The 20,942-nt window shown below is 42.3% G+C and overlaps 1 protein-coding gene across 1 annotated transcript in view; it reads right to left on the reverse strand.

Annotated features, from left to right (window-relative positions):
• The window catches only part of KIF13A (kinesin family member 13A), a 97,447-nt gene that overhangs the window by 38,253 nt on the left and 38,252 nt on the right, over nt 1-20,942 (reverse strand). Inside the window, exons 10-15 of the mRNA XM_008692786.2 lie at nt 19,680-19,814; nt 17,626-17,756; nt 12,340-12,426; nt 12,072-12,238; nt 5,824-6,037; nt 1,238-1,400 (exon numbers count right to left, since the gene is read on the reverse strand). Coding sequence (XP_008691008.2) covers nt 1,238-1,400; nt 5,824-6,037; nt 12,072-12,238; nt 12,340-12,426; nt 17,626-17,756; nt 19,680-19,814 — 897 coding nt within the window. The remainder of the gene's footprint in view (nt 1-1,237; nt 1,401-5,823; nt 6,038-12,071; nt 12,239-12,339; nt 12,427-17,625; nt 17,757-19,679; nt 19,815-20,942) is intronic.

Below are 20,942 nucleotides of genomic sequence, written 5' to 3' on the forward strand. Positions count from 1 at the left end.
GTGTTTTTTATCATAAGCAGAACCAAACAAAACTATGAATCTCCTATCCCGATCCTCTCTCCACAGCTTTTGTATTATGATCATCTTCTTGTGTTGCTAAATACTCCTCACAGACATGATTTTTTTTTTCTTTTTTAAAAGATTTTACTTACTTATTTAAGAGAGAGAGAGTGTGTGTGAGCAGGGGGGAGAGGGAGAAGCAGACTCCCTGCTGAGCAGGGAGCTGGACACAGAGGCTCGATCCCAGGACGTTGTGATTATGACCTGAGCCGAAGTCAGATGTTTAACCAACCAAGCCAGCCAGGTGCCCCTCATAGACGTGATTTTTTTTTTTTTAAGATTTTATTTATTTATTTGACAGAGAGAGACAGCCAGCGAGAGAGGGAACACAGGCAGGGGGAGTGGGAGAGGAAGAAGCAGGCTCCAGCAGACGAGCCTGATGCGGGGCTCGATCCCAGAACGCCGGAATCACTCCCTGAGCCGAAGGCAGACGCTTAACGACTGCACCACCCAGACGCCCCCATAGACGTGATTTTTAATGGCAACATAGAAACCTATTATACGGATATACAACTCATCTGACAAATTATTATGTTGTTCAACATCATGGTAATTTCAAATTTTTGCTCCTATAAAGGCCATTATGATAAGCATCCTTGTACAAAAAGCACATGATCTTTACGAACACTTCTATGACCGTGGACTTAAGATAAAATTCTCAAAGAACTGTCTGGTCGAAGGACTAAAATGCAGAAAGATTAATGAAATACTCCCTGACTCATTTCTAGTTTGCTTGCCGGAGGGAGACATAGATGGATGAAAAATTCTTTTCCTTTGAAGTTTCTCCTTAAAGGAAAAAAAAATCTTCAAGTTGAAATGATGGTAAACGTCCCAATGACTGCAAAGAGTTGTTCCATGTACAAAATAAAGGTATTATACAAGTCTTCCATGTAGAATCCCCTCTTAAGAACGGTACTATAACAAAACATATACCTATCCCCCATTCCAGAAAGGACCATTTATAGGAAAGAGAAAAGCAAGAGGAATTACTAATATATATTTCTAATTTCAACATATCTGAGGGCACATATACTCCAGGGGGGTCTACAGAGGAAATAAATACTCTGGCTCACACCAAGATCTCCTCATGGATGTCCTTTTGGATGTCAGCTGTGTATTCTAACCTATAGGACATAAGTTGTCATTTTGCTCTCATTTTCTTTAAAAACACTCTTACCTTCCTGTTGGCACTGAGGTTTGCAGCAGGGATTTGCAGAGTCACTTGGTAGTCAGTGAGCTTACTCATTTCCTCGGCTAAGAAGTTTGCCTCCCTTACCAAGGTATTAGCTTTCACGAGCTGCTCGCGCAGCTTTGCCAGGCTCTGACGGAAGAGCTCATCCCTGCGGGGTAGCGAAAAAGGAAATGAGAAAATCTGAAAGAAAAGGAAACTGTCATCCTGGCTCTAAGTGAGTCATATTATTAGAAAGTGGTAGAAACTCCTTTCAGGAGATAATTTTCAACCGTGTTTTTGTTTTTAGTGTTTCCCACAAGGATACTGAGGACTCACTGGTCACCACAGATGAGGAGTAAAATAGGTGAAGGGACTTGACTAAAAACCGTATTTTAAATCCTCTAACTTTTGAAAACTGCTAGATTTTGATATAATGCTGCCAAAAAACCAGTAAAGGAATTCTTGAGGGAAAAGAACTGATTATGACTTGTTGTGTGCTACTGGGGCCGGGGTAAGGGGAGTAGGGCAGGGGAGAGAAATCTGGAGTCCATAAGGAGAAAGCGTTTCACACGATTTCTTCAGCTGGTAAAAGGCAGAAGTGGGGACTTCTTTTGGCAGCGGGAATTCAACTTTTTCAACTCCACACAATAGTGCTTGCTGGTGAGACCTTCCCTAATGTTGCTGAGTACAGGTCAAAACCCTATTACATGTTCTCCCAACCCCACATCTTCTGCCTCAGCAGCATCTGTCCTAGTTAGAATCTCTCATTTATTTGTATAATTATTTGAGCTGCAGGCACGCCAGGGCGAGAACCAGGTCTTTTTTTGTTTGTCATTACACCTAATTCCTGGACAAGTGTGTGGCCCACTGTGGATACCCCAAAACTACCCAGTGAATGAAAGGAAGAGTACTTCCGGGTTCCACATATGCATCTGGACTCAAAGGTAACCCAGGCTAACAGACTGGTTATCTAGCCCTATCCAGCTCCTCTCTTCTACCATTTACACACCTCCTGCCCTCACTTCACAGGACAATGAGGGGCTTGGAACACCAAAGCTCTACTTCTTTCTCATCACCTTAAAAGTGACACAGGAAGCAGATTGCAAACATGTTAATGTAAAGTTAACCTAAACCATACGACACGTGGATCCTGTCTGCCTGGTTTTTCTAAATGATATCACCATTTTTTTTTTTCAGTTACTCGAACTTGACTTCTTCCAGCCAGCTCCATCTTTTCTCTTTTCCACAACATACTGAAAAAAAGCCTTGTTGATTCTAACCCTAACCCTAACCTCTAACCCTAACCCTAACCCTTTGAAATATCTCCTAAGTCTCTCTCTCTCTCTATTGTTTTCATAGCCCCTGGTTCCTGGTTCCCAACCCCACCCCAACCTCACAGCCCCCAGGTTCTTCCTCTTCCCTCCCAGACAGTCACCTAAACCCCTGCCTGTCTCAGGTCAGTCCTCAGTTCAAAACCTCCTCTTCGCCCTACAGAGCAGCTTTGGACTTAGCTTTCTCTCCTCTTCTCTAAGTCACCATGCAGACGAAACAAAACAGCTCTCATGTGATCCCCCAAACACACCTTTCCTCTTCTCCATGGCTTCCTATTTGGTTGTACCAACCTGCCCGTTCAAAATGCCTCCCACCTCCTGTCTGCTCGTCCATTTGCCACCCTTCAAACTCACTTGAAATCCTTCCTTCTCCATGAACTTGCTGCAGAAGGCTCCAAGGCACAGGGTCCCACCCTCTACTAACCACCACGGCCCTTCCTGTGCTCCCTGCCCAGCCACACGTACGTTCATCACTTCCGTAATTCCACACCCTCGATATTCACAGAGCACCTACCAAAGACACCACTGTTCTCGGCTCTGGGGACCCTTCAGTGAATGAAGTGGATTCCCTGCCCCTGGAAGTTATTCTTCAGATCAGGGATGAATGACAAAGGGATAATTATGCAACTGCAACACTTCCTATTGTTGGATGAAATGGTTTTCTAATTTACTATTATGATGTACTTTTCACATATTTGTATCTTGCTCTACGCTACATGTAGTGTCCAGAAAGAAGAATCGACATCTCTCGTTTTCTTTGGAATTCTCACTGGCTCTGAGATATACTTGATTTCCAGCCCCTCAACATTTACTTAGGTATGAGTCCCTCAATATTTCACAAGCCATCCACATTTATTTAGGTAAGAGTTCCAGCTTCTAATGTAACAACCCATCATTAATGACATCTTAATTTTATCCAGTGACTCTGGTGAAATCAATATTGTAACCATTCTCCTCTCCTTGGACGACATCCCCAAAATATCATCCTGGCTAGTCTCCTTCTTTTTCAGAACTTGAGCCTCAAAGAAAATCAATTTGGAATTAAGGTAAGTGGAAAAGAAAAATTTTAACACTTGACTGAAAAATACTATCATTAAAAACAATCCACTTTTTCTGTTGCATCTTTTTTTGTCTTTTACCATCTTAGGACACAGAGAAGTAATTAGGGAGACTAAACAGAAAGGCATCAGTGGGCCCAATCACAACAATTACTTTCAAGCCCGCTGTTGCTTAGAGGAAAGCCACCAGCTCACAGTAAATGTGGCGAAGGCAGCTCTGCAGAAAGAGCACTATCTGATAACCCTTGCCTCTTTTACCCAAGCACAGAAAAAGATAGAGTAATGTGTTACAAAGAGGATAAATCTTCATACTTCAGTATCCAGACATGAGCGGGCAGCTCCTGGGGAAAATGCCACTGACTCTTTTCTCTTAATTTAGAACAATCAAGTGCATTACTACGGCAAGTGTGTTGTGCAGGGTCAGGCTCCCTTTTCTCCCTCTTCTCCCAGGGGTCATCTTCCCTGGATGTGGCTCTGGTTTAAGTATCTTGTTGCTTGTGAGAGATGCAGTGTGGCTGCAAGAATCAGGGTACTGGCCCCGGAGTCAGACAGCCATGGCTTTGATCCCATGGCCCCAACGTGCCAGCTAAGTGACTCCGGGAGGCAGGGTGTCAGTTTGCATCAAAAGTCTTAGTATTATAAAAAATCATTAAAAAAAAAAAGTCTTAGTATTTTTCCTACACTTTGTCCTGGCAATTCTACTTCTAGGAAACTGAAATAAGAAGATAAATAATGGGGCGCCTCAGTGGCTCAGTCAGTTAAGCGTCTGCCTTCGGCTCAGGTCATAACCCCAGGGTCCTGTGATCAAGTCCTCCAACAGGCTCCCAGCTCAATGGGGAACCTGCTTCTCCCTCTCCTCCCTGCTCATGATCTCTCTTGCTGTCTCTGTCTCTCTCAAATAAATAAAATCTTATAAAAAAAAAAGAAGATAAATAATGATGTTCACAGTAATTTGTGCACAAGGTTGCTCTTTGCAGCATTATTTATAAAAGCTAAAATTTTAGTAAGAACTATATATCCACCAGTGTGAAATTAGTTCAAGGAATTATTCTATGTCATAAAAGGAATTTGGCCTCTAATATAATATAGTAGTGGTTGTTTAGTAACAATGAAAATGTTCACAAATAAATTTTTTCTTTTTAAATAAATCTTTTATTTATTTAATTTTATTTATTTATTTAACAGAGAGAGACAGCCCGCGAGAGAGGGAACACAAACAGGGGGAGTGGGAGAGGAAGAAGCAGGCTCCCCGCGGAGGAGCCTGATGTGGGGCTCGATCCCAGGACTCTGGGATCACGCCCTGAGCTAAAGGCAGACGCTTAACGACTGAGCCGCCCAGGCGCCCCACAAATAAATGTTAAGTGCAAAAAGTATATTGCAAAAGAATGACTTTGGGGGAACCATCCAACCCCTCAGCCTGTGTCCTCATGTGTGAAATAGGGCTGCAAATGATCAAACAGAGTAGCAGTTGTGAAGATGAGATGAATACATGTAAAGCACTTGGTGCCTGCACCATGCTCTGTAATCGCCAAATGCTGCTTTCGTTACTGCTGATAACTGTAAGGGGACTGCGGGCAGAGCTGGGTTCAAACACTGGCCTTCTCACTGGCCAGGCGGGTGACTGAGGAGGATATGCAAAGTGAGCGCCCTATCTATGGGGGACAGAACCGCCCCAACCGCCCAGTCCTGCTGGGACTGTTACGTCAGCACCATGCCTCGACTGCGGTAAGAACACGAGAGAATCCAGAAGTGACGTCCTCACAGCTGATGCTTTTCCCACCACTACCTCAGTTCTGAGATAAATACTTAAAAGCCGTAAATTCGGAAAATTCACATTTAGCAGACTTCATAATATTACAGTTGTACTTAGAGAGACTCCAAAGTAAGAGAAATTTAAAGATGAAGAATGCTTTTATGCAACAGAGGTATTCAAACTTTCTCTATTTCAATACCTACCGGTGGTATTGTCACTTGGTGCTATTTTTACCAAAGGGGGCAGGGGTGGGGTGGTCTTTAAGAACTAACATTACAGTGAACATACTGAGGACAGACAGCATCTCTGAAAGGAAAAGGCAACTGCTTACAACCCAGATAGGGGACCAAGATTTCTCTCCTTGCTAAGTGGATCCCCCTTCCACATGCCTCCCTCAAAGCCCCCAAGCCCTGGAGCTCTGACTCTGGGTCCCCAGGGTCCCATTCTTACCTCTCCTCTGCCCACTGGGTCACCTTCTGCTGAGCTGTCTGGCTGCTGTAGGCCAGGCGGTCGGGGCTGCTGCTCGGGGGCTGCCGCTCTGGGGACAGCTGCTGGCGGAGCTGCTCCAGCTCCCTCTCGTACATGAGCCGCTGCTCCTCCAGGGCACTCCTCTTTTCCTCCAGGTACTGTTTCTCCAGCACCTGAACCACATTTTGCACTGGGTCTGGCGAGCCAAGAGACAAGGCAAGGTGTCTTCCGCGGTGCCTATGACAGGGCAGCCCGCGGGTGCTTCCTCCAGCAAGAATCATCTCCCTGCTCAGAATCTAGCCTTTCCAGATTTCTCTGAGCAGCCTAGGGGCCCCACCAGATGAAATCCTCCCAACTGCCTTTTTACTAACATTTCAGATAAATGTCTTAATGCAAACATTCCCTGCATCCACTGTGATCTCCAATGTGATGAGCTCATCCTCATGTTTAGATGACATACTGAGGGGATGGGCTCCTACCCATTAAGAAAAACTTCATGAAATCTAAGACAGCTTCAAAGACAGAGCCACATAAGATTTCATTTTTACGGTAGTCAATTTCTATGCCCATTTAGTACACGGCAAAGGGTTTATATTTCTGATTTTAACCACAAATCTTATTACTCCTGAGTTTCTATCATGGGGGAAGAAACTTCTAGATCATAGCACATGTTTGAAAATATTAAGTGTATGGTCTAGTAATTTCTCAGGTGCTGACATCCAAGAGGCCAATTCACTTGCAAAAAGAAAAGGAAAGCAGAAAAAAGGGGGAGGGGAGGGGATGAATTCACTTGTAAAAACAAAAGGCTGTTTTTGACTTATTGCTTTTGCAGATGGAGCGTCACCAACATATATGTGAACAAGGACAGAAATACGTTGTCCAAAGGGGCTATGACCACGGCCAGTGGTGGTTGTGGTGTAGGCAGGGGTCACTGGCTGAGGCCAGACATTAGCTTGGCAATGACTGCTGACCTGGATGCTGGGGAGAAAGAAGGCACTGACTATATGTCCACAGGAGAAAGTTACCAACATCTCTAAGTGAGTAGACTGCAAGGAAACAATATGTCAGACTATCCGGAGGGCAAATAAGAAAACCACTATCCCAGGAAATAGCTCCTTGAAGCACCTGAGATGGGCAGGAGAGGCATTCAAATTCTCAGACTGGCTTGGAGCTCACACCTTTGCCTGTTATTCAAATAGGGCTTTGCTATTTGTGTTCTATTCCCACAGACTGACTCTCCGTTTAATTTCCAGGACAGAGTGGGAAACAAAGAGGAGGAGACGAATTTTTCTATCATCCAATTATGGTTCCTGACTGACCTTTCCAGAAGACCCTATCTATCGATTTGTGGACTAGCCATGTAAATTATACTAATCTATGTAAGCAATAAGAGAAAGGGATAGTATATTAGCTTAAAAAAACAAGGTTAAATTATTCAAAGCAAAAAGTAGAAAGCAATTTTTAAAAAATCACTAGATATGTACACAGAGTACAGGTGAGTTGTTTTAATAAAAAAGGACAACCACATGGCAATACGAATTCTACTAGCTACTGCCTTCCACTCAGGCAGAGGCACTGCTCCCTTTCCATGCATTATCTCATGAAAGCCTTGCAACATAAGTGAGGGTCGATATAGTCCCGTTTTTAAGATGCTGACCTAAGATCACAGAGCTAATAAGCGACAGAGCCAGGTTCTGAACTCAGATCAGAGTCAACTATCTGAGGTCGGACATCAGTGTGGTAATAAACTGATACAGTATTCTTATCTCCAATGTTTTGCTCGGAATTAGTGCTCTGTTAAAGAGTAGATATTTTTTAAAAATACTGTTCTTTGTGGATATAAAATTCTAAAATTCAGCATTTTTTCAAAACAGAAATAGTTTTCTTCACAGGGTCCTGACAGGGAGTCCCTAAAATATACTACCTGAAACTCTGATAGAAAATGAACTCCTAAAAAATACCAAACTCTTCAACACAGACAGACCATGGAGAGGGAAGACCTTTTCCATTGAGTAAGACATCCATGTACTCTAAAGCATTAGAACTTCTGACCTCGCCCTGTACATTTATGAAAAATATATGAATAATATGGTGAAGGAGTCTGAAGAAATTTTACATGTAAGGGCTAGAGAAGAAAAGTTGTCTCAATTGTTTTAAAATGCATTTCTCAAACAGTACATACTTTTTCCCTTTTAGGCTCTAGGTTTTAAAAAAGGAAGGACAGGGTCTTCACCATCCATTTATACTGCCATGGAGCCTGGTTTTCAAGAGCCCTACCTTAGTGTTCATAAATCTTTTCCAGAGAGAGAAAATGGGAAAACACACCGTTTTATAAAAATAAGTATTCTAAGATTTTTGCTAAAAGACACCAGGTAAGACATTTAATCCTGGTTTCTGCTTGTCAGTCCGTGTTGTGTAGAAACACACATGATCCCAAACGGCTGAGAGGATTTCACTCCGAGAGGTTTCTTGCTAATGCAGAGGCAACATGACGACGGTTGCTTTAACTGCTTTAGCAGATGCCATGACCTAACACCGTGACGTAACTAGTCACCAGGCTTCCTCAGTGACACAAACCAAGAAGCAGATATAGAAGAGCGAACAACTCAAAGCACCCCTCCCCTGAGCTTGCCACCGTACAGCCCGGTAAGCCCTGCCTCAGGGCCCTGTGACAAAGCCCGGGTTGAGATACAGGGGCTAAGATTTCTGTCTGTCTGTCTTTCCGTTTTTGAACCTCCTATCTCAACACCAATCTTTCTCTGAGACATATTTGATGATATCGTCTCTTCCATGAGCCAGTTTCAAGCCTTTATCACTAGGCAGTATGTTTATAAATAGATCATCGTACTCAGCAGGTCGATCTATGATATGGCCTAGGACAGAAGCCAAAGACTATTTAGCCTGCACTCAACAAACCAACCATCAAAAAACTGTACAGTTTCTTTTTCTCCCTATCATTTTTTTCCTCTTGAATGAAGGGTTTTAAAACTCAGTGAGCCTGGAGCCCAAGGCCAAGATACCCAAGAGGGAGGTGTTTTAGGAAGAGAGAAAGGACCACATTTATTATGGCATAGCATGTTCTCTCTTTGTTAGTTTATTCTTTATCTGGTATGTAACTATGAAATATGCTTAGACTTATTTATGTCCCGAGAATGGAAAAGAGAGGGGGTCAGTAGTAGAGGCTGGATGGCATTGATGTGATAAACAGTCAGTATGCATGCACACCCAGGTGCCTAATGCACTAAATTGAAGGGAAGTAAATCCTTTGGGAAAAACAAAAAACAACTTTTAATCCCAGAGGGACTAATCTCAATGACTCTTCACCAGCCCCTTAATTGCTCTGCTACCACTGACTCTATGAAAAGAGAAGTGCCTCATTCTTAGTCTGAACCTTTGAGAAGAACATGTTATCATCGACAGATACTAGGTTTGCTTCTACTCTTAATGCCAATGAATTGGGCTTTAGATCACTATTTAGAGATCTGAAAATACATCATCCTAGTCTATGACTGGGACGATGCAGGTCAGTCGATATATGCAAGTACAGAGTCCTGGACTGCTGAGCTCCCAACGGTCATCCAGCCATTAGGAACAGGAGCAATAATGCCAGTAACACTTCTGTGCTGGTGGAAGTGTAGGGAAAGGACAGCTACCAGAGTTTAACCAATGGGAAGGCAATGAATGGAGCTGGGACACGGGGAGGAAGGAGTCACGACTTAAAAGGCACACTCCTCAATCAGGAATACGGGGTGCTTCTGTCAGGCAGAAAACTTCCACTTCTTCCCGGTCATGTTAGTTTGATTTTGCCAAAGCAGAAGCACAAGCATCAGTCAGCAGCACCGCTAACAACCAGTCAAGCTGCCCCATGCCAAGGCCAATCAGTCAAAACCTTTATCCCAGTGTTTGTGGAGGAGCTTCGTCTGAAACCACATGAGAGGGAAGAGAATCTTCAAATAGGACCACCAGGGGGACGACCACCAGGCAGACAGGCTTATGATCGGGAGGCCACCTAGCGGTAGAGGTGAATTCCATGAAGGCTATCAGGCCACCCGAGTTTTGGCACAGAGTCAGAACACACCAGAGGGGAGCCCCACTTGTGCAGGGAATTGGGTAAAGGGTGGGGAGGGGGAAACACTACTTTGAAATAGATAAAATCAACACTGGGGAACAAGGCTTGATCTGGAAGACAAATGAATAACTCATGTTAATACCATGAGCAAGGCCACCAGTGACTAATTGGTTTGGCTAAGAGGACTGGAGTAATTAACAAACACCAAATACTCATCGATTATTCAGGGCTTTAATATAAATATGATAAGAACATGGTGACTGAATAAAATTAGAAATCTGTGATGTGGGACGTTGATGATTAAACTGATACCACTTGGATACTCTGCCGTTAGACAACAGAGACATCTAGAATTCTGGAATCTCATGTAAAGAAAGGAGGTGCTTACAACAGGTGTTCCTGCACCGGGGGTTTGGAGCCCACACCCTCCTGTCACACCCTGTATCCATTCAGGCTCCCAAAAATTCCTCACAGGAGACTTGTTGCTCAGGCACGTCGTAAAATGGCCCATTAACGTGATCCTGATGTCTGAACATCACTTTGGAATATCTTTTGGGATTCCTCCCAACTTGGTGAGCAAGGAGCGGAGTGGACTGCAGCCTGATTTCTAGCTATGGTCCAGCCTGTGGGGCAGCGTCCAAAGCCCCAGCACCTAACCTGCGCCCCTAATCTCACTGATGTTCTTCTCTGCTGTTGTTCTATAGTCTTTATATGAAATACATCACACTTGTTTTCCCATCTAGCCTTTTCTTCATACTTCATTTTTATAATTGAAAAGAGGGGGTCCTTGGGGTTAAAAATCCAGAGAGATACAAAGGTCAACATCTTTATTCCTGCAATTGGAATCCCCAATTTGATGTGCCAGAGATGTGACTGACATTCTCCAGCCATGCTCACATTTTTCTCCGACAGGCTGACTCAAAGATAGAGTGCAAAAGTCAGTGTTTCAGGGGAGCGCTCTCCCTACACCGTGTCAGGCAGAGGCTCCCGGAGGTCCTCCCTGGTTCGAAGTAGGGACCCTTAGGCATTCAAAGAACTCCTGATCGGGAAAGTGAGATTGTCAGTCCAAAAACAAACTTTCTCAGGTGCTCCTGAATGTAGCCTCAACTGTATTTCCCTGTCAAATAGTTCTGGTCCCAGAAATGGTGCCTTGTGCTTTGTAGTAGAGGAACTTTCCTGTCCTGCTTCTAGTCGCCAGGCAAAAGCTTAGCGACAACAGACCGAGAGATGGAAGGGAAACTGCAGATTTATAAAACAGCCATCAAGGAAAGAATGTAGTGTGGATTTTATTGAATGCATGTAAGTGTGTATGAAGAAATAAAGTCTTACCTTTTAGATACAGAGGGGAAGAATTTTAATACAAGCACTGAAAACTTTCTGGAAAGAGGGATCTAGAAATAATGCTTTAAGGAGAATCTCTTCCTTAAAAACCTGAGACAGTCTGGTGTGAAAGTCAAGCAAAGAACCTATAAAGCCCTTCTTCGTAGGATCATTTTTGTAAAAGCTACCTGGGCTTACTAAGTAAGCCTCTTTGGTGGTATAATTTCCAACTGAGTTTTTAGCAAAATATTGTGACCTTTATGTCTCCATTAGATTCCATTTGAAAGTCCCGGGTTCATACTCTGTTGGGGATTTTTGTGCTCTGAAGGATTCAAAAATGACAAACTCAGTAACGGGAAATTTGAAGAGGAATTCCACCACGATCTTTCTGTACTTGAGGACTGTGGAAACGTTAGCATAACTGACTTGGGAACCAGGGGTCTCAAAACAGGGACCATTCACTTCCTAGTTATATTTGAGGGAGCAGACCAGGTCCTGGAATATTTTCATTAGTCCTTCCCTCAATGGCATCTGTAAGAAATTAGCAGTTCTGGGACTCCTGGACGGCTTAGTCTGTTAAGCATCTGCCTTTGGCTCAGGTCACGATCCCGGGGTCCTGGGATGGAGCCCCACGTCCCTACTCAGCAGGGAGTCTGCTTCTCCTTCTGCGCCCCCTCCACCCCGCTCATGCTCTTTCTCACACAAATAAATAGAATCTTAAAAAAAAAAAAAAAAAGGGAATTCACAACTTTATGTGTCTTAATTTCAGAATGACCCCCTCTCTTTATGCAAGTGAGACAGGAACTGCCAAAGACGGAGGGATCTGGAGGTAAAGTCTTACCGTTACTATTCAGGGTTTTCATGATAACTTCCATCTGTGCAAATTCGTAGTTATAGTCTGGTTCTGAGGAAGCTTCACTGGCTGCGTCCAGGTCATGCTCTGGTGGGCCTGCCTCCTTTTCAAAGTCTTTCAACCAATCTCGCCGTTTCCTCTTAGGTAAATTAATTCTGTGGGGTTTTCCATCGTTAGAGAAAATTGACTTGTTTCGTACTCGGATAACAGAAAAAAAAAATGTTTATGAAAATATTAGGGAACACGAAGACGTTACCTAAAAAAGTGGTTATTTCCCCACAGGATCCGATCGCCGTGCCACAGCTGGGTGGTGCTGCACACGAGTGCGCCATTTACACAGGACCTGAAGGAACACCAGGGAATACGTCAGCTCCATGGGAAAGAGCGCAACACCCAGCCCCAGCGGCCAAAGAGATAAATGGGGCATTTTCTCTTAACAGACATATTCTGCTAATTCCTAAAGAAGGAATCATAGAATTGTAACCACTATCAAAACACGTGATTGAAGCCATGATGATCAAGGGCCGCCAATACCCCTCAAAGACAGACAACTAGGCATGATGCGATCCTGATGGAAATACACACAAGAATGCCTATGGAATACTCTTGTCCAAATATGGGCTGAACCTGTTCAAGCTTTTATATCTAAACACCAATTCAGGAAATGCAGAGGCGGTGGAAGATGCTACATGATGGCATGGGATGCACTGAGCAAAATGCTGACTGTGGGAAACCACCAGGTGTCTTCAACAAATAAAATGCAAGGAAAAGGGGGTGGGGAGGAATAGAGGGAGGAGGAATCTGTAGGCTAAAAGAGATGTAACAGCCAATGACAATGGTTAAATCTTACTTGATCCTGATTTCAAGAAACAGCTGAAAAGGAACATTTGTGATGCCACTGGGGAAATCTGAACACTGGCTCAATATATGAAGATTAGTAAGGAATTATTTCTAATTACTTTAGGTGTAATGGTATTGAAGCAATGTTCAAGAATACTTATCTTTTAGACACACAAGCTGAGATATTTATGGATACAAAGTTATGTATGGAATTTGCTTTAAAATAACCCAGGAGGGAGGGAGGGGGAGATGTGGAGGGCATATAAATAAAAACAAAACTGTCTGTGAAGTGTTCATTTCTGAAGCTGGATGATGGATATATGGGGGTTTATTACACTCTTCTTTCTACTTCACACGTTTGAAGTTCTCCATCATAAAAACTTGGGGGAAAACATAAAAAGAATACCAGGTTTAAATTCTAAATAGCTATAACCAAACTGTAAAAAGACAAACAATCAGAGATGGGGAAACCACTCTGAGTCCTTGCTATACTGCCTGTATCAGGCCGTAGCTGGCGTGCACCGTGTCTCCGGGCGTGTGCTGGCCTATGCATCTGTGATTTATCTCAAGCAAATCCTGGAGCCCAACCCTTCCCTACCCTGCAGCTTTGCTGCTACAAGGGGCTATGAATTCAGGGGCTGTGAACAACTCACTGTAACAGATCTCACAGGATTTCCTGCCAATTGGAAGATCTCATCAACGGGTTCTTTAACAAAGTTAAAGCCCTGTCACTATGACTTTTCTTAGGGGGGAGAGGAAAAGTCCTCCAGAATTTTTAGTGCCGATAAATGTAGTCTCCTTATAAATGTCCCCTTCATTTAAAAAAAAGAGATTCTGCTGGTATTAAAAAAAATCAGGAGGATAATTAACTAACTAAAGTTTAATTTGCTAAAGAACTGTCAGGTGAAGTTTGATGGAGAAAAATAATGATTATTCTTGAGTTTTAGTTTTTCGGTAAGTTACTTTTTCTCATAGAATCTCATTATCTGGCTACTAATCTTTACAGGACTCTCCAGCTCAGTTACAGAATAAGAACTCGCCCATGAAACTCACCCTCTGTGGTAATAATATTTCAAGTTTAAGGACTACATTTTTATTGATAAAAATACCCTGGAAATGCCATCTCTGATGTTTTTCATCTGTCATACATAAACATGATAAAACTTCGGTGTGTATCTTTTACACTAACATGCTGCCTTTATTCTTGCCGATGAAAATGACTCTTAACGCTAACTCAAGCTTCAAAGGTCTGTGTCCATCTATTTGGAATTACAGACTAATTCAGTCATCTGCAGAAAGTGGAAAATGAGATCAGAATATATATGTATATCTATATCTATAAAATACACATATTTTTGCCAAAAGGATGATGAGGAGTTGTTTTTTGGGGGGGGAATTTTTAATAGAGTACTTACCTCTTCTACTTAAAAAACAAACATTCATTAGTCAGTTTTCAAGGAAAATATTTGCCCAGTTTATTAAGGTATCTCAATAATATATCCAGGTGTAAAGATAAATAGATGGATATCTAGACATACCTAATATATCTATAATCTATTATCCAGGAATAGCAGTATGAGGAAGAGAAATGTGTCACTCAATGTCCTTTATTACTTTAAACACTGAATTATAATTTAAAAATTCAGTTCCTCATTTTCATTAGCCATATTTCGATACCCAAGAGCACCATCTCACTAGTGGCTACTGAAATGGTCTTAGCAGGTATAGAACCTTCCCATTATCTCAGAAAGTTCTACTGGGTAGTGTTATTCTAGAATAAAACTAAAAACAGTTCCAAAAAAATAAGAGAGGAATATAATAAGCTTTGCCTTTTTTCTTTATTGCTAACTTTTGTGATCATTTGTATCTTTAGGGACCCTTCTATGGGGGTGTGTGTGCATGCATACACATGTGCGTGTGCACGCACACACACACGCACACACACACACACACACTTCTTAACACACATATAAACATCACTTTGCCATTTATAGTACGCTCTTATACAATAATATAAAGGAACAGTTATGGAAATTGCCTGCTTTGGTAATGTACCCAAGCCAAGAAATTAACATGAAAAAGTAATTTTTATGCTTTACATATTTACATATGTAAATTTACATATGCCTGGGGTTCTTGTCAAGAAGCAAATACAAAATGTGTTTGCAACAATTTATGTCCCCTCACCCAGGCCACGAGACTGCTACAGAGAACCTCGTGCTGAAGGAATCACTCGCTGCTCTAGGAAGCAAAGTTGTCAGCAGATAAGACCAACAGGTGGGCTGAAGCCCCAACTTCAGAGATAGAATTTTCAAACAAAGACCATAAAATAAGTAAAAATCTAATTATTAAAGGCACAAGAGTGGAGTACAAACAAGACTCTACCAATACAGACCAGGCCTACTGAAAAAAGAACTTTCTAAATTTCTACAAATGAAAAACAGAGACACTGAAATAAAAACTCCATACAATGGTAAGCAGCAGGTAAGACGTGACTAGAGAATGCGTGGACTCAAAGACACATCTGAAGACACAGTGACTCTCTCTTAACCCCATGTCCCTCTCTCGCTCTGTCTTCAATCCCATGACCGTCTTCACCACCATGATTCTCAACCCTCTTCCCCACCTTCCATTCTCTCCTCCTTGCATTTGTTCCTTCTATACCTACAACTCCATGGTTCCTAAACATCCCAAGGTTGCTAGTGTCTTCCTAACTGCTACATCCAACAGAAGTTTTTTAACCTCTATTTTGACCTTTTCTTCCTTACAATTTTCTCCTCCCTTGGCTTCCATCATTGTATCTTTGCGTCTATGACTCCCTTGTCTCCAGGCTCCTCAGACCATCCCTAAAACACGGGTTTACTCCTTCCACTATACACTCTGGATTCACTTTTAAGAGAGACAACACAACTAATGGCCGATTCTATATCGTGAGTGTAACTTACATTCCTAAGTCCAATGTCCAACTGGACACATCCACACTAATACTCCAAGGACACTACAACTTCACAGGATCCCAACCTGAATCCATTACCACTCATAACCCGTCATCCTCCAAGCCTGTCCTTCCTCTTGTATTCCTATTTCGGCTTAGGATCTCCACTGTTTATCTAGTCTCCCAAGACAGAACCCTGTAACTGTTGCTGACTTCACCTTCTCTTTTACTGACTCCCCATACTGTCCCCAAGCACATCACTAAAGCCGGCTGACTCTCAAATCATTCTCAAATACATTTTGTTCTTCACTTCTTCTGCCACTTGCTGTGTTCCCATGACAATATCATAATAATATCCTAACAGAGCTCTCTTCCTCCAGTCCTGCAACCCCACACATTTCCATAGTGATCAGATCTGCAGGAAGCAGCACTTATCATCCCATATAATCACCGTTGCTTCTATACATTCTCCTCTACCAGGCTTTGAGTCCCTACACTTGGGCATTCCCTGCACAGAGCCTGAAGCAAAGAATCCTGCATAAACGCACTGCTACCCCTGGGGGTAGGAAAGAGGAGACTGAGCAGGGTGAGGCAAAGAGCAGAAACAAAAAACGTGGCACCAGAACTGGATGTGAGGAAATTTGCTGATTAAAGTTATTTTTAGATATGGTGTGAAAAGAGAGTATGATCCAATCATATTGTACACTTTAAATATATGCAATTTTGTTAATTAAAAACCAGAGTATTAAAAAAATCCAGAGATTCTAATACAGGGAATACAGCATAAGGGAGAAGGCAACTTGAACTTGGAATAAGTAAAAATTAAGGAACAGCATCATTTCACTGTTAGATATCTTAACAATTGTATCACTGTAACACAAGACCTATAAGCTTTCATGAATCATGTATGCCATTATTGATAGTCTCAGTCTGTTATCACTTAGAAATTGATATGGCCAATATTAATAGAATAATTTGAAATGAGTGTAAGGTTTTCCTTTAAAATGAGTATTCTGGTCACAATGTTTGTGTGTTAATGAATATCGTGATAGGACTTTGTATAAACTTTATACTTGATTGTGAAGTAGTTTAAGACAGTATTTAACAGAAATTCAAAAGTAAATATACTATCCTGTCAGTTCTCAAATTTTTACATATTATAGCCTGGTTTAGGAATTTTTCATACAATGGAGTTATCTGTTTAACTGCTTTCTATACAATGTATTACACTGAGTAACAACTAACTTTATTCGTTATTTTTATGTATCAGGGGCGCCTGGGTGGCTCCATCAGTTAAGCGTCTGCCTATGGCTCAGGTCATGACCCCAGGACCCTGGAATCAAGCCCTGCATTGGGCTCCCAGGTCAGTGGGGAGTCTGCTTCTCCCCCTCCCTCTGCTCCTCCCTCTCTCCCCCTGCCTTCTCTCTCTCAAGTAAATAAATAAAATCTTAAAAAATAAATATTTGTACGTGTCAGGCCCTGAGCCAAGTGATTTCTGTTTTCCTATTTTTAGCCCTATGTTTCACATGAGGAAACTGAAGTTTAGACAGAAGTGTCTTATCTAAGATAACCCAGCCAGTCCAGGCAGAATAAGCCACCCCAAGGCTGGTACTCTAAATACAGCTCCCTACAATCGGAAAGAATGACCCCAAAAACCCAGTGAAGTCTTAACTCTGATATAACTGAGCCAACAGACAGGAAGGGGCAGCCTCCTCCTTCTGAAAACCAGGCTCACAGCTACGTGAAGTGGACTTTCACTTCTCTTACCTTGCATTTTCTTTCGGAGTAAGAGTAACATCGCCATCAGATGCAATATCTATCTCACAGTGCTCCGGCTGAATTCCTATCCCGAACAGCTGGATGTCCTGTGAGGTGTCTGCACCCACCCTGGTATGGTCCTAGTAACAGATCATGAAAGAAAGGGAAAGTAACTCAACACATACTTATCACCATCAATGAATAACCCAACAGCATCTGCATGACAACATCAAACGAATCAGATGGGAGAGGCAAGATAGCTGGAGCATTACAGGTCAAAAGCATACCTTAGTACACTACATTTTAAAAATATTTAAACACTATGAAAAAAAAACACCAAACAACAGTGATTAGATATTGTTTCACAATATAAGGAAACTGGACTTGGCAGGAGACTATCTTGAGTTCGATATTAACTTGACAGCTTACTATTTATGTGACCATGGGCAAGCCACTTCACAGTCTGAGCCTTTGTTGGTTTCTTTCTTTCTTTCTCTTTTCCTTCCTTCCTTCCTTCCTTCCTTCCTTCCTTCCTTCCTTCCTTCCTTCCCTCCCTCCCTCCTTTTCCTTCCTACCTTCCTTCCTTCTCTCCTTCCTTCCTTTTCTTTTTTTTTTGGAAAACCAGGACAATATCATCAATTTGATCTATTTAGTACGACTCTTTCAAGGATCACCTGAGTTGATGAAAATAGCTATATAAATTCAAGAACCACTAATAGTAGTTTCATGGAAAATCGTATGATAAAAGTGGGGCCCCTGGGTCGTTCAGCTGGTTAAGCGTCTCCTTTTGGCTCAGGTCATGATCTCAGGGTCCTGGGATGGAGCCCTGTGTCAGGCTCCCTGCTCATCGGGGAGTCTGCCTCTCCCTCTGACCCTCCCCCTGCTCATGCTCTCTCTGTCTTGCTCTCAAATAAATAAAACCTTAAGAAAATAAAAATAAAATGATAAAAGTAGTTGAGTTTTGAATACCAATATTACAGAGTACTGAAGGCTGAGGGTTACAGAATGTACAGATGACCATGACTTCAAGTACCTCAAACCCCAGACATATGAGGACTGTCACTCCCACGATGCGGTCCACTGCTTATCCCTTTGTGTTTTCTATCGCTCTAAAAATCATTGAGTCACCATGACAGTAATATTTCCCTATTCAACAGAAAGACTTGGTCTTTCAAAATTAGGACTTTGGACACAATTCCTTATGCCTTAATCGTGTCCTAAATGAACAGATCTTAATTCCATGAGTGGACTTTCAGTAAGTCAAGGGCTATTTGCGCCAGATTTATGCCTCTGGAAAAAGGAGAATAAAAAGGGTAATGGAAAACTGAGGCTCCTTTCTTCGATTCTAGCTTATTTCCCATTGCCTTCTTCTGTTCACTCAAGGCAGATCAGAATCCTTAACTAGGCACCTGTTTAACTGTTGGCAAGTGGGCAGTACCTCTGCATTTAGAGATTCAGGTGTGTGGACAGTTCGATAAGCTGCCTTCAAGTCCCCAGGTCTCCAATCCTTGAGAGTTATTTAAATACCACTACATATATGTATATTCTACCATAACTCAGGAATTGTGTGCGTGTATGTGTGTGTGTACATATTAGAAATGCCCTATGTCTTTTGGGGTGCTCTGTATCAGTATCTATCAGGTACCCAACTTCAAACAGATGTCTTATTTCTCACTTAACAAAATAAGCCAGCATTTCCAAAAGTGTGGTCTGATAGAGAGAGATAAATACCGTATGATTTCACTTTATGTGGAATCTAAAAAAGACAAACAAGAAACAAAGAAAAAGCAGACACAGACTCATAAATACAGAGAACAAACTGATGGTTGCCGGAGGGGAGGTTTTGCTCTCCATGGTAAGCAGACTGCACCATCCATCCTCTTACTTTTCTTCTTCTTTTTTTTTTTAATGATGCAAAGGCAATTTATTCATTTTTTTTGGTGGGGGGGATCACTTACTTTTAATATACAAAAACCAAATCCTGGGTACAGGTGCCCAGATTCCAGCGTAAGTTGTACATGAATGAATCAGGATTGCAACTGTCTATTTATAGGCTCCCGTACCTTTAAATAATAAACCAGAAGTTCGTTGAGAGCAGGGTCCGCGTTCAGGTTGACTAAGTAGCACTTGTCGTCCCCCACCTTGATGCCCGACGTCTCCAGGGAAATCCCCATACTTTCGAGTTGTCGCTGTCTCTCCTGGGCACAAAATCAGACAAAAACAGGGAACTCTATTTGTTGCTCTAGTCACAAGACGTATCCATGGAAAGTTTCAGTCACTATTTCTGGGGACAATGCCAATGAAATGACACATCACAACCAAGTTTACCGAGTGTCTAAAACGTGGGACATCTTGAGTCAGTGTTCTCAGGGTGCTGCGGGTGAACCATACACCATCTTCCCTTTAAGGGGTTTACAGTCTAGGAGGGGGCATAAGACGACATACCTACGTCAGAAGAGGAGAGCCCTGGGCCTCTGGAAAGGAACAATGTCCTATGGGACTTCAAGGAGGGAGACTGTGATGGGTTCAGAGACCAGGAAAGGCTTCAGGAAAAGGATACACTTGAGATGTTCCTTGAAGTATAAGAAAAATTTCAAAGGAAGAAATGGGGTGGCAGTAAGGTGGGAGCAAGGTGTTCTAATGGAAGGCACAGGAGAGATTCTGGGCACACTGCATGGTTCCAGGTGGCAAGAACCCTAGTCATGTGGGGAAGTCATGGGAGAGATGGGCCTGGAAGAGCAGGTTGGTTCCTTACCGCAGAGGGCCTTGAATTCATTCATTCATTCACTCACTCACTCACTCACTCACTCATTCATTCAATATTTAAGTCTTAGGTACTGATCTAGGGCTAGAAATACAACAGCAAAGTCCCTTCATTGGTGAAAACTTATATTCTAGTGGAAAGAAACAGACCACGAGAAAATAGACACATAAAATACAGAATTTCCAATGGTGATAAGCGCTGTGAAGAAGCACAAAGCATGTACAAGACATAGGGAGTTGGGGGTATGTGTGGGAGGTGCGTGTGTCTGCATGTGTGTGAATAATACTATGAGAAACATAAAAGCAGAAGGCTTGACTAGGTCCCGGTTACTGTTTTCAAGCTCTCTCTGGGGCAGTCCAGTATTTCCAAGTGGTCAGTGAGATTAAAATGTTCACAAAATGCACAGTGTAGATTCATAAAACACGCATACACACAAGTGCAGCATTAGTCCTTGTCTTATATTCGATCTCAAGTAAAGTTCGTGTAGCATTTTCTCACAAGCCCAAAGAATCAAATACAATGAAAAAAACTATGATGTGCTGTCGGTTATAAATTCTTTGCC

Source organism: Ursus maritimus, unplaced genomic scaffold (genome assembly GCF_017311325.1).
Source record: "Ursus maritimus isolate PB19 unplaced genomic scaffold, ASM1731132v1 scaffold_30, whole genome shotgun sequence".
Taxonomy (NCBI): Eukaryota; Metazoa; Chordata; class Mammalia; order Carnivora; family Ursidae; genus Ursus; species Ursus maritimus.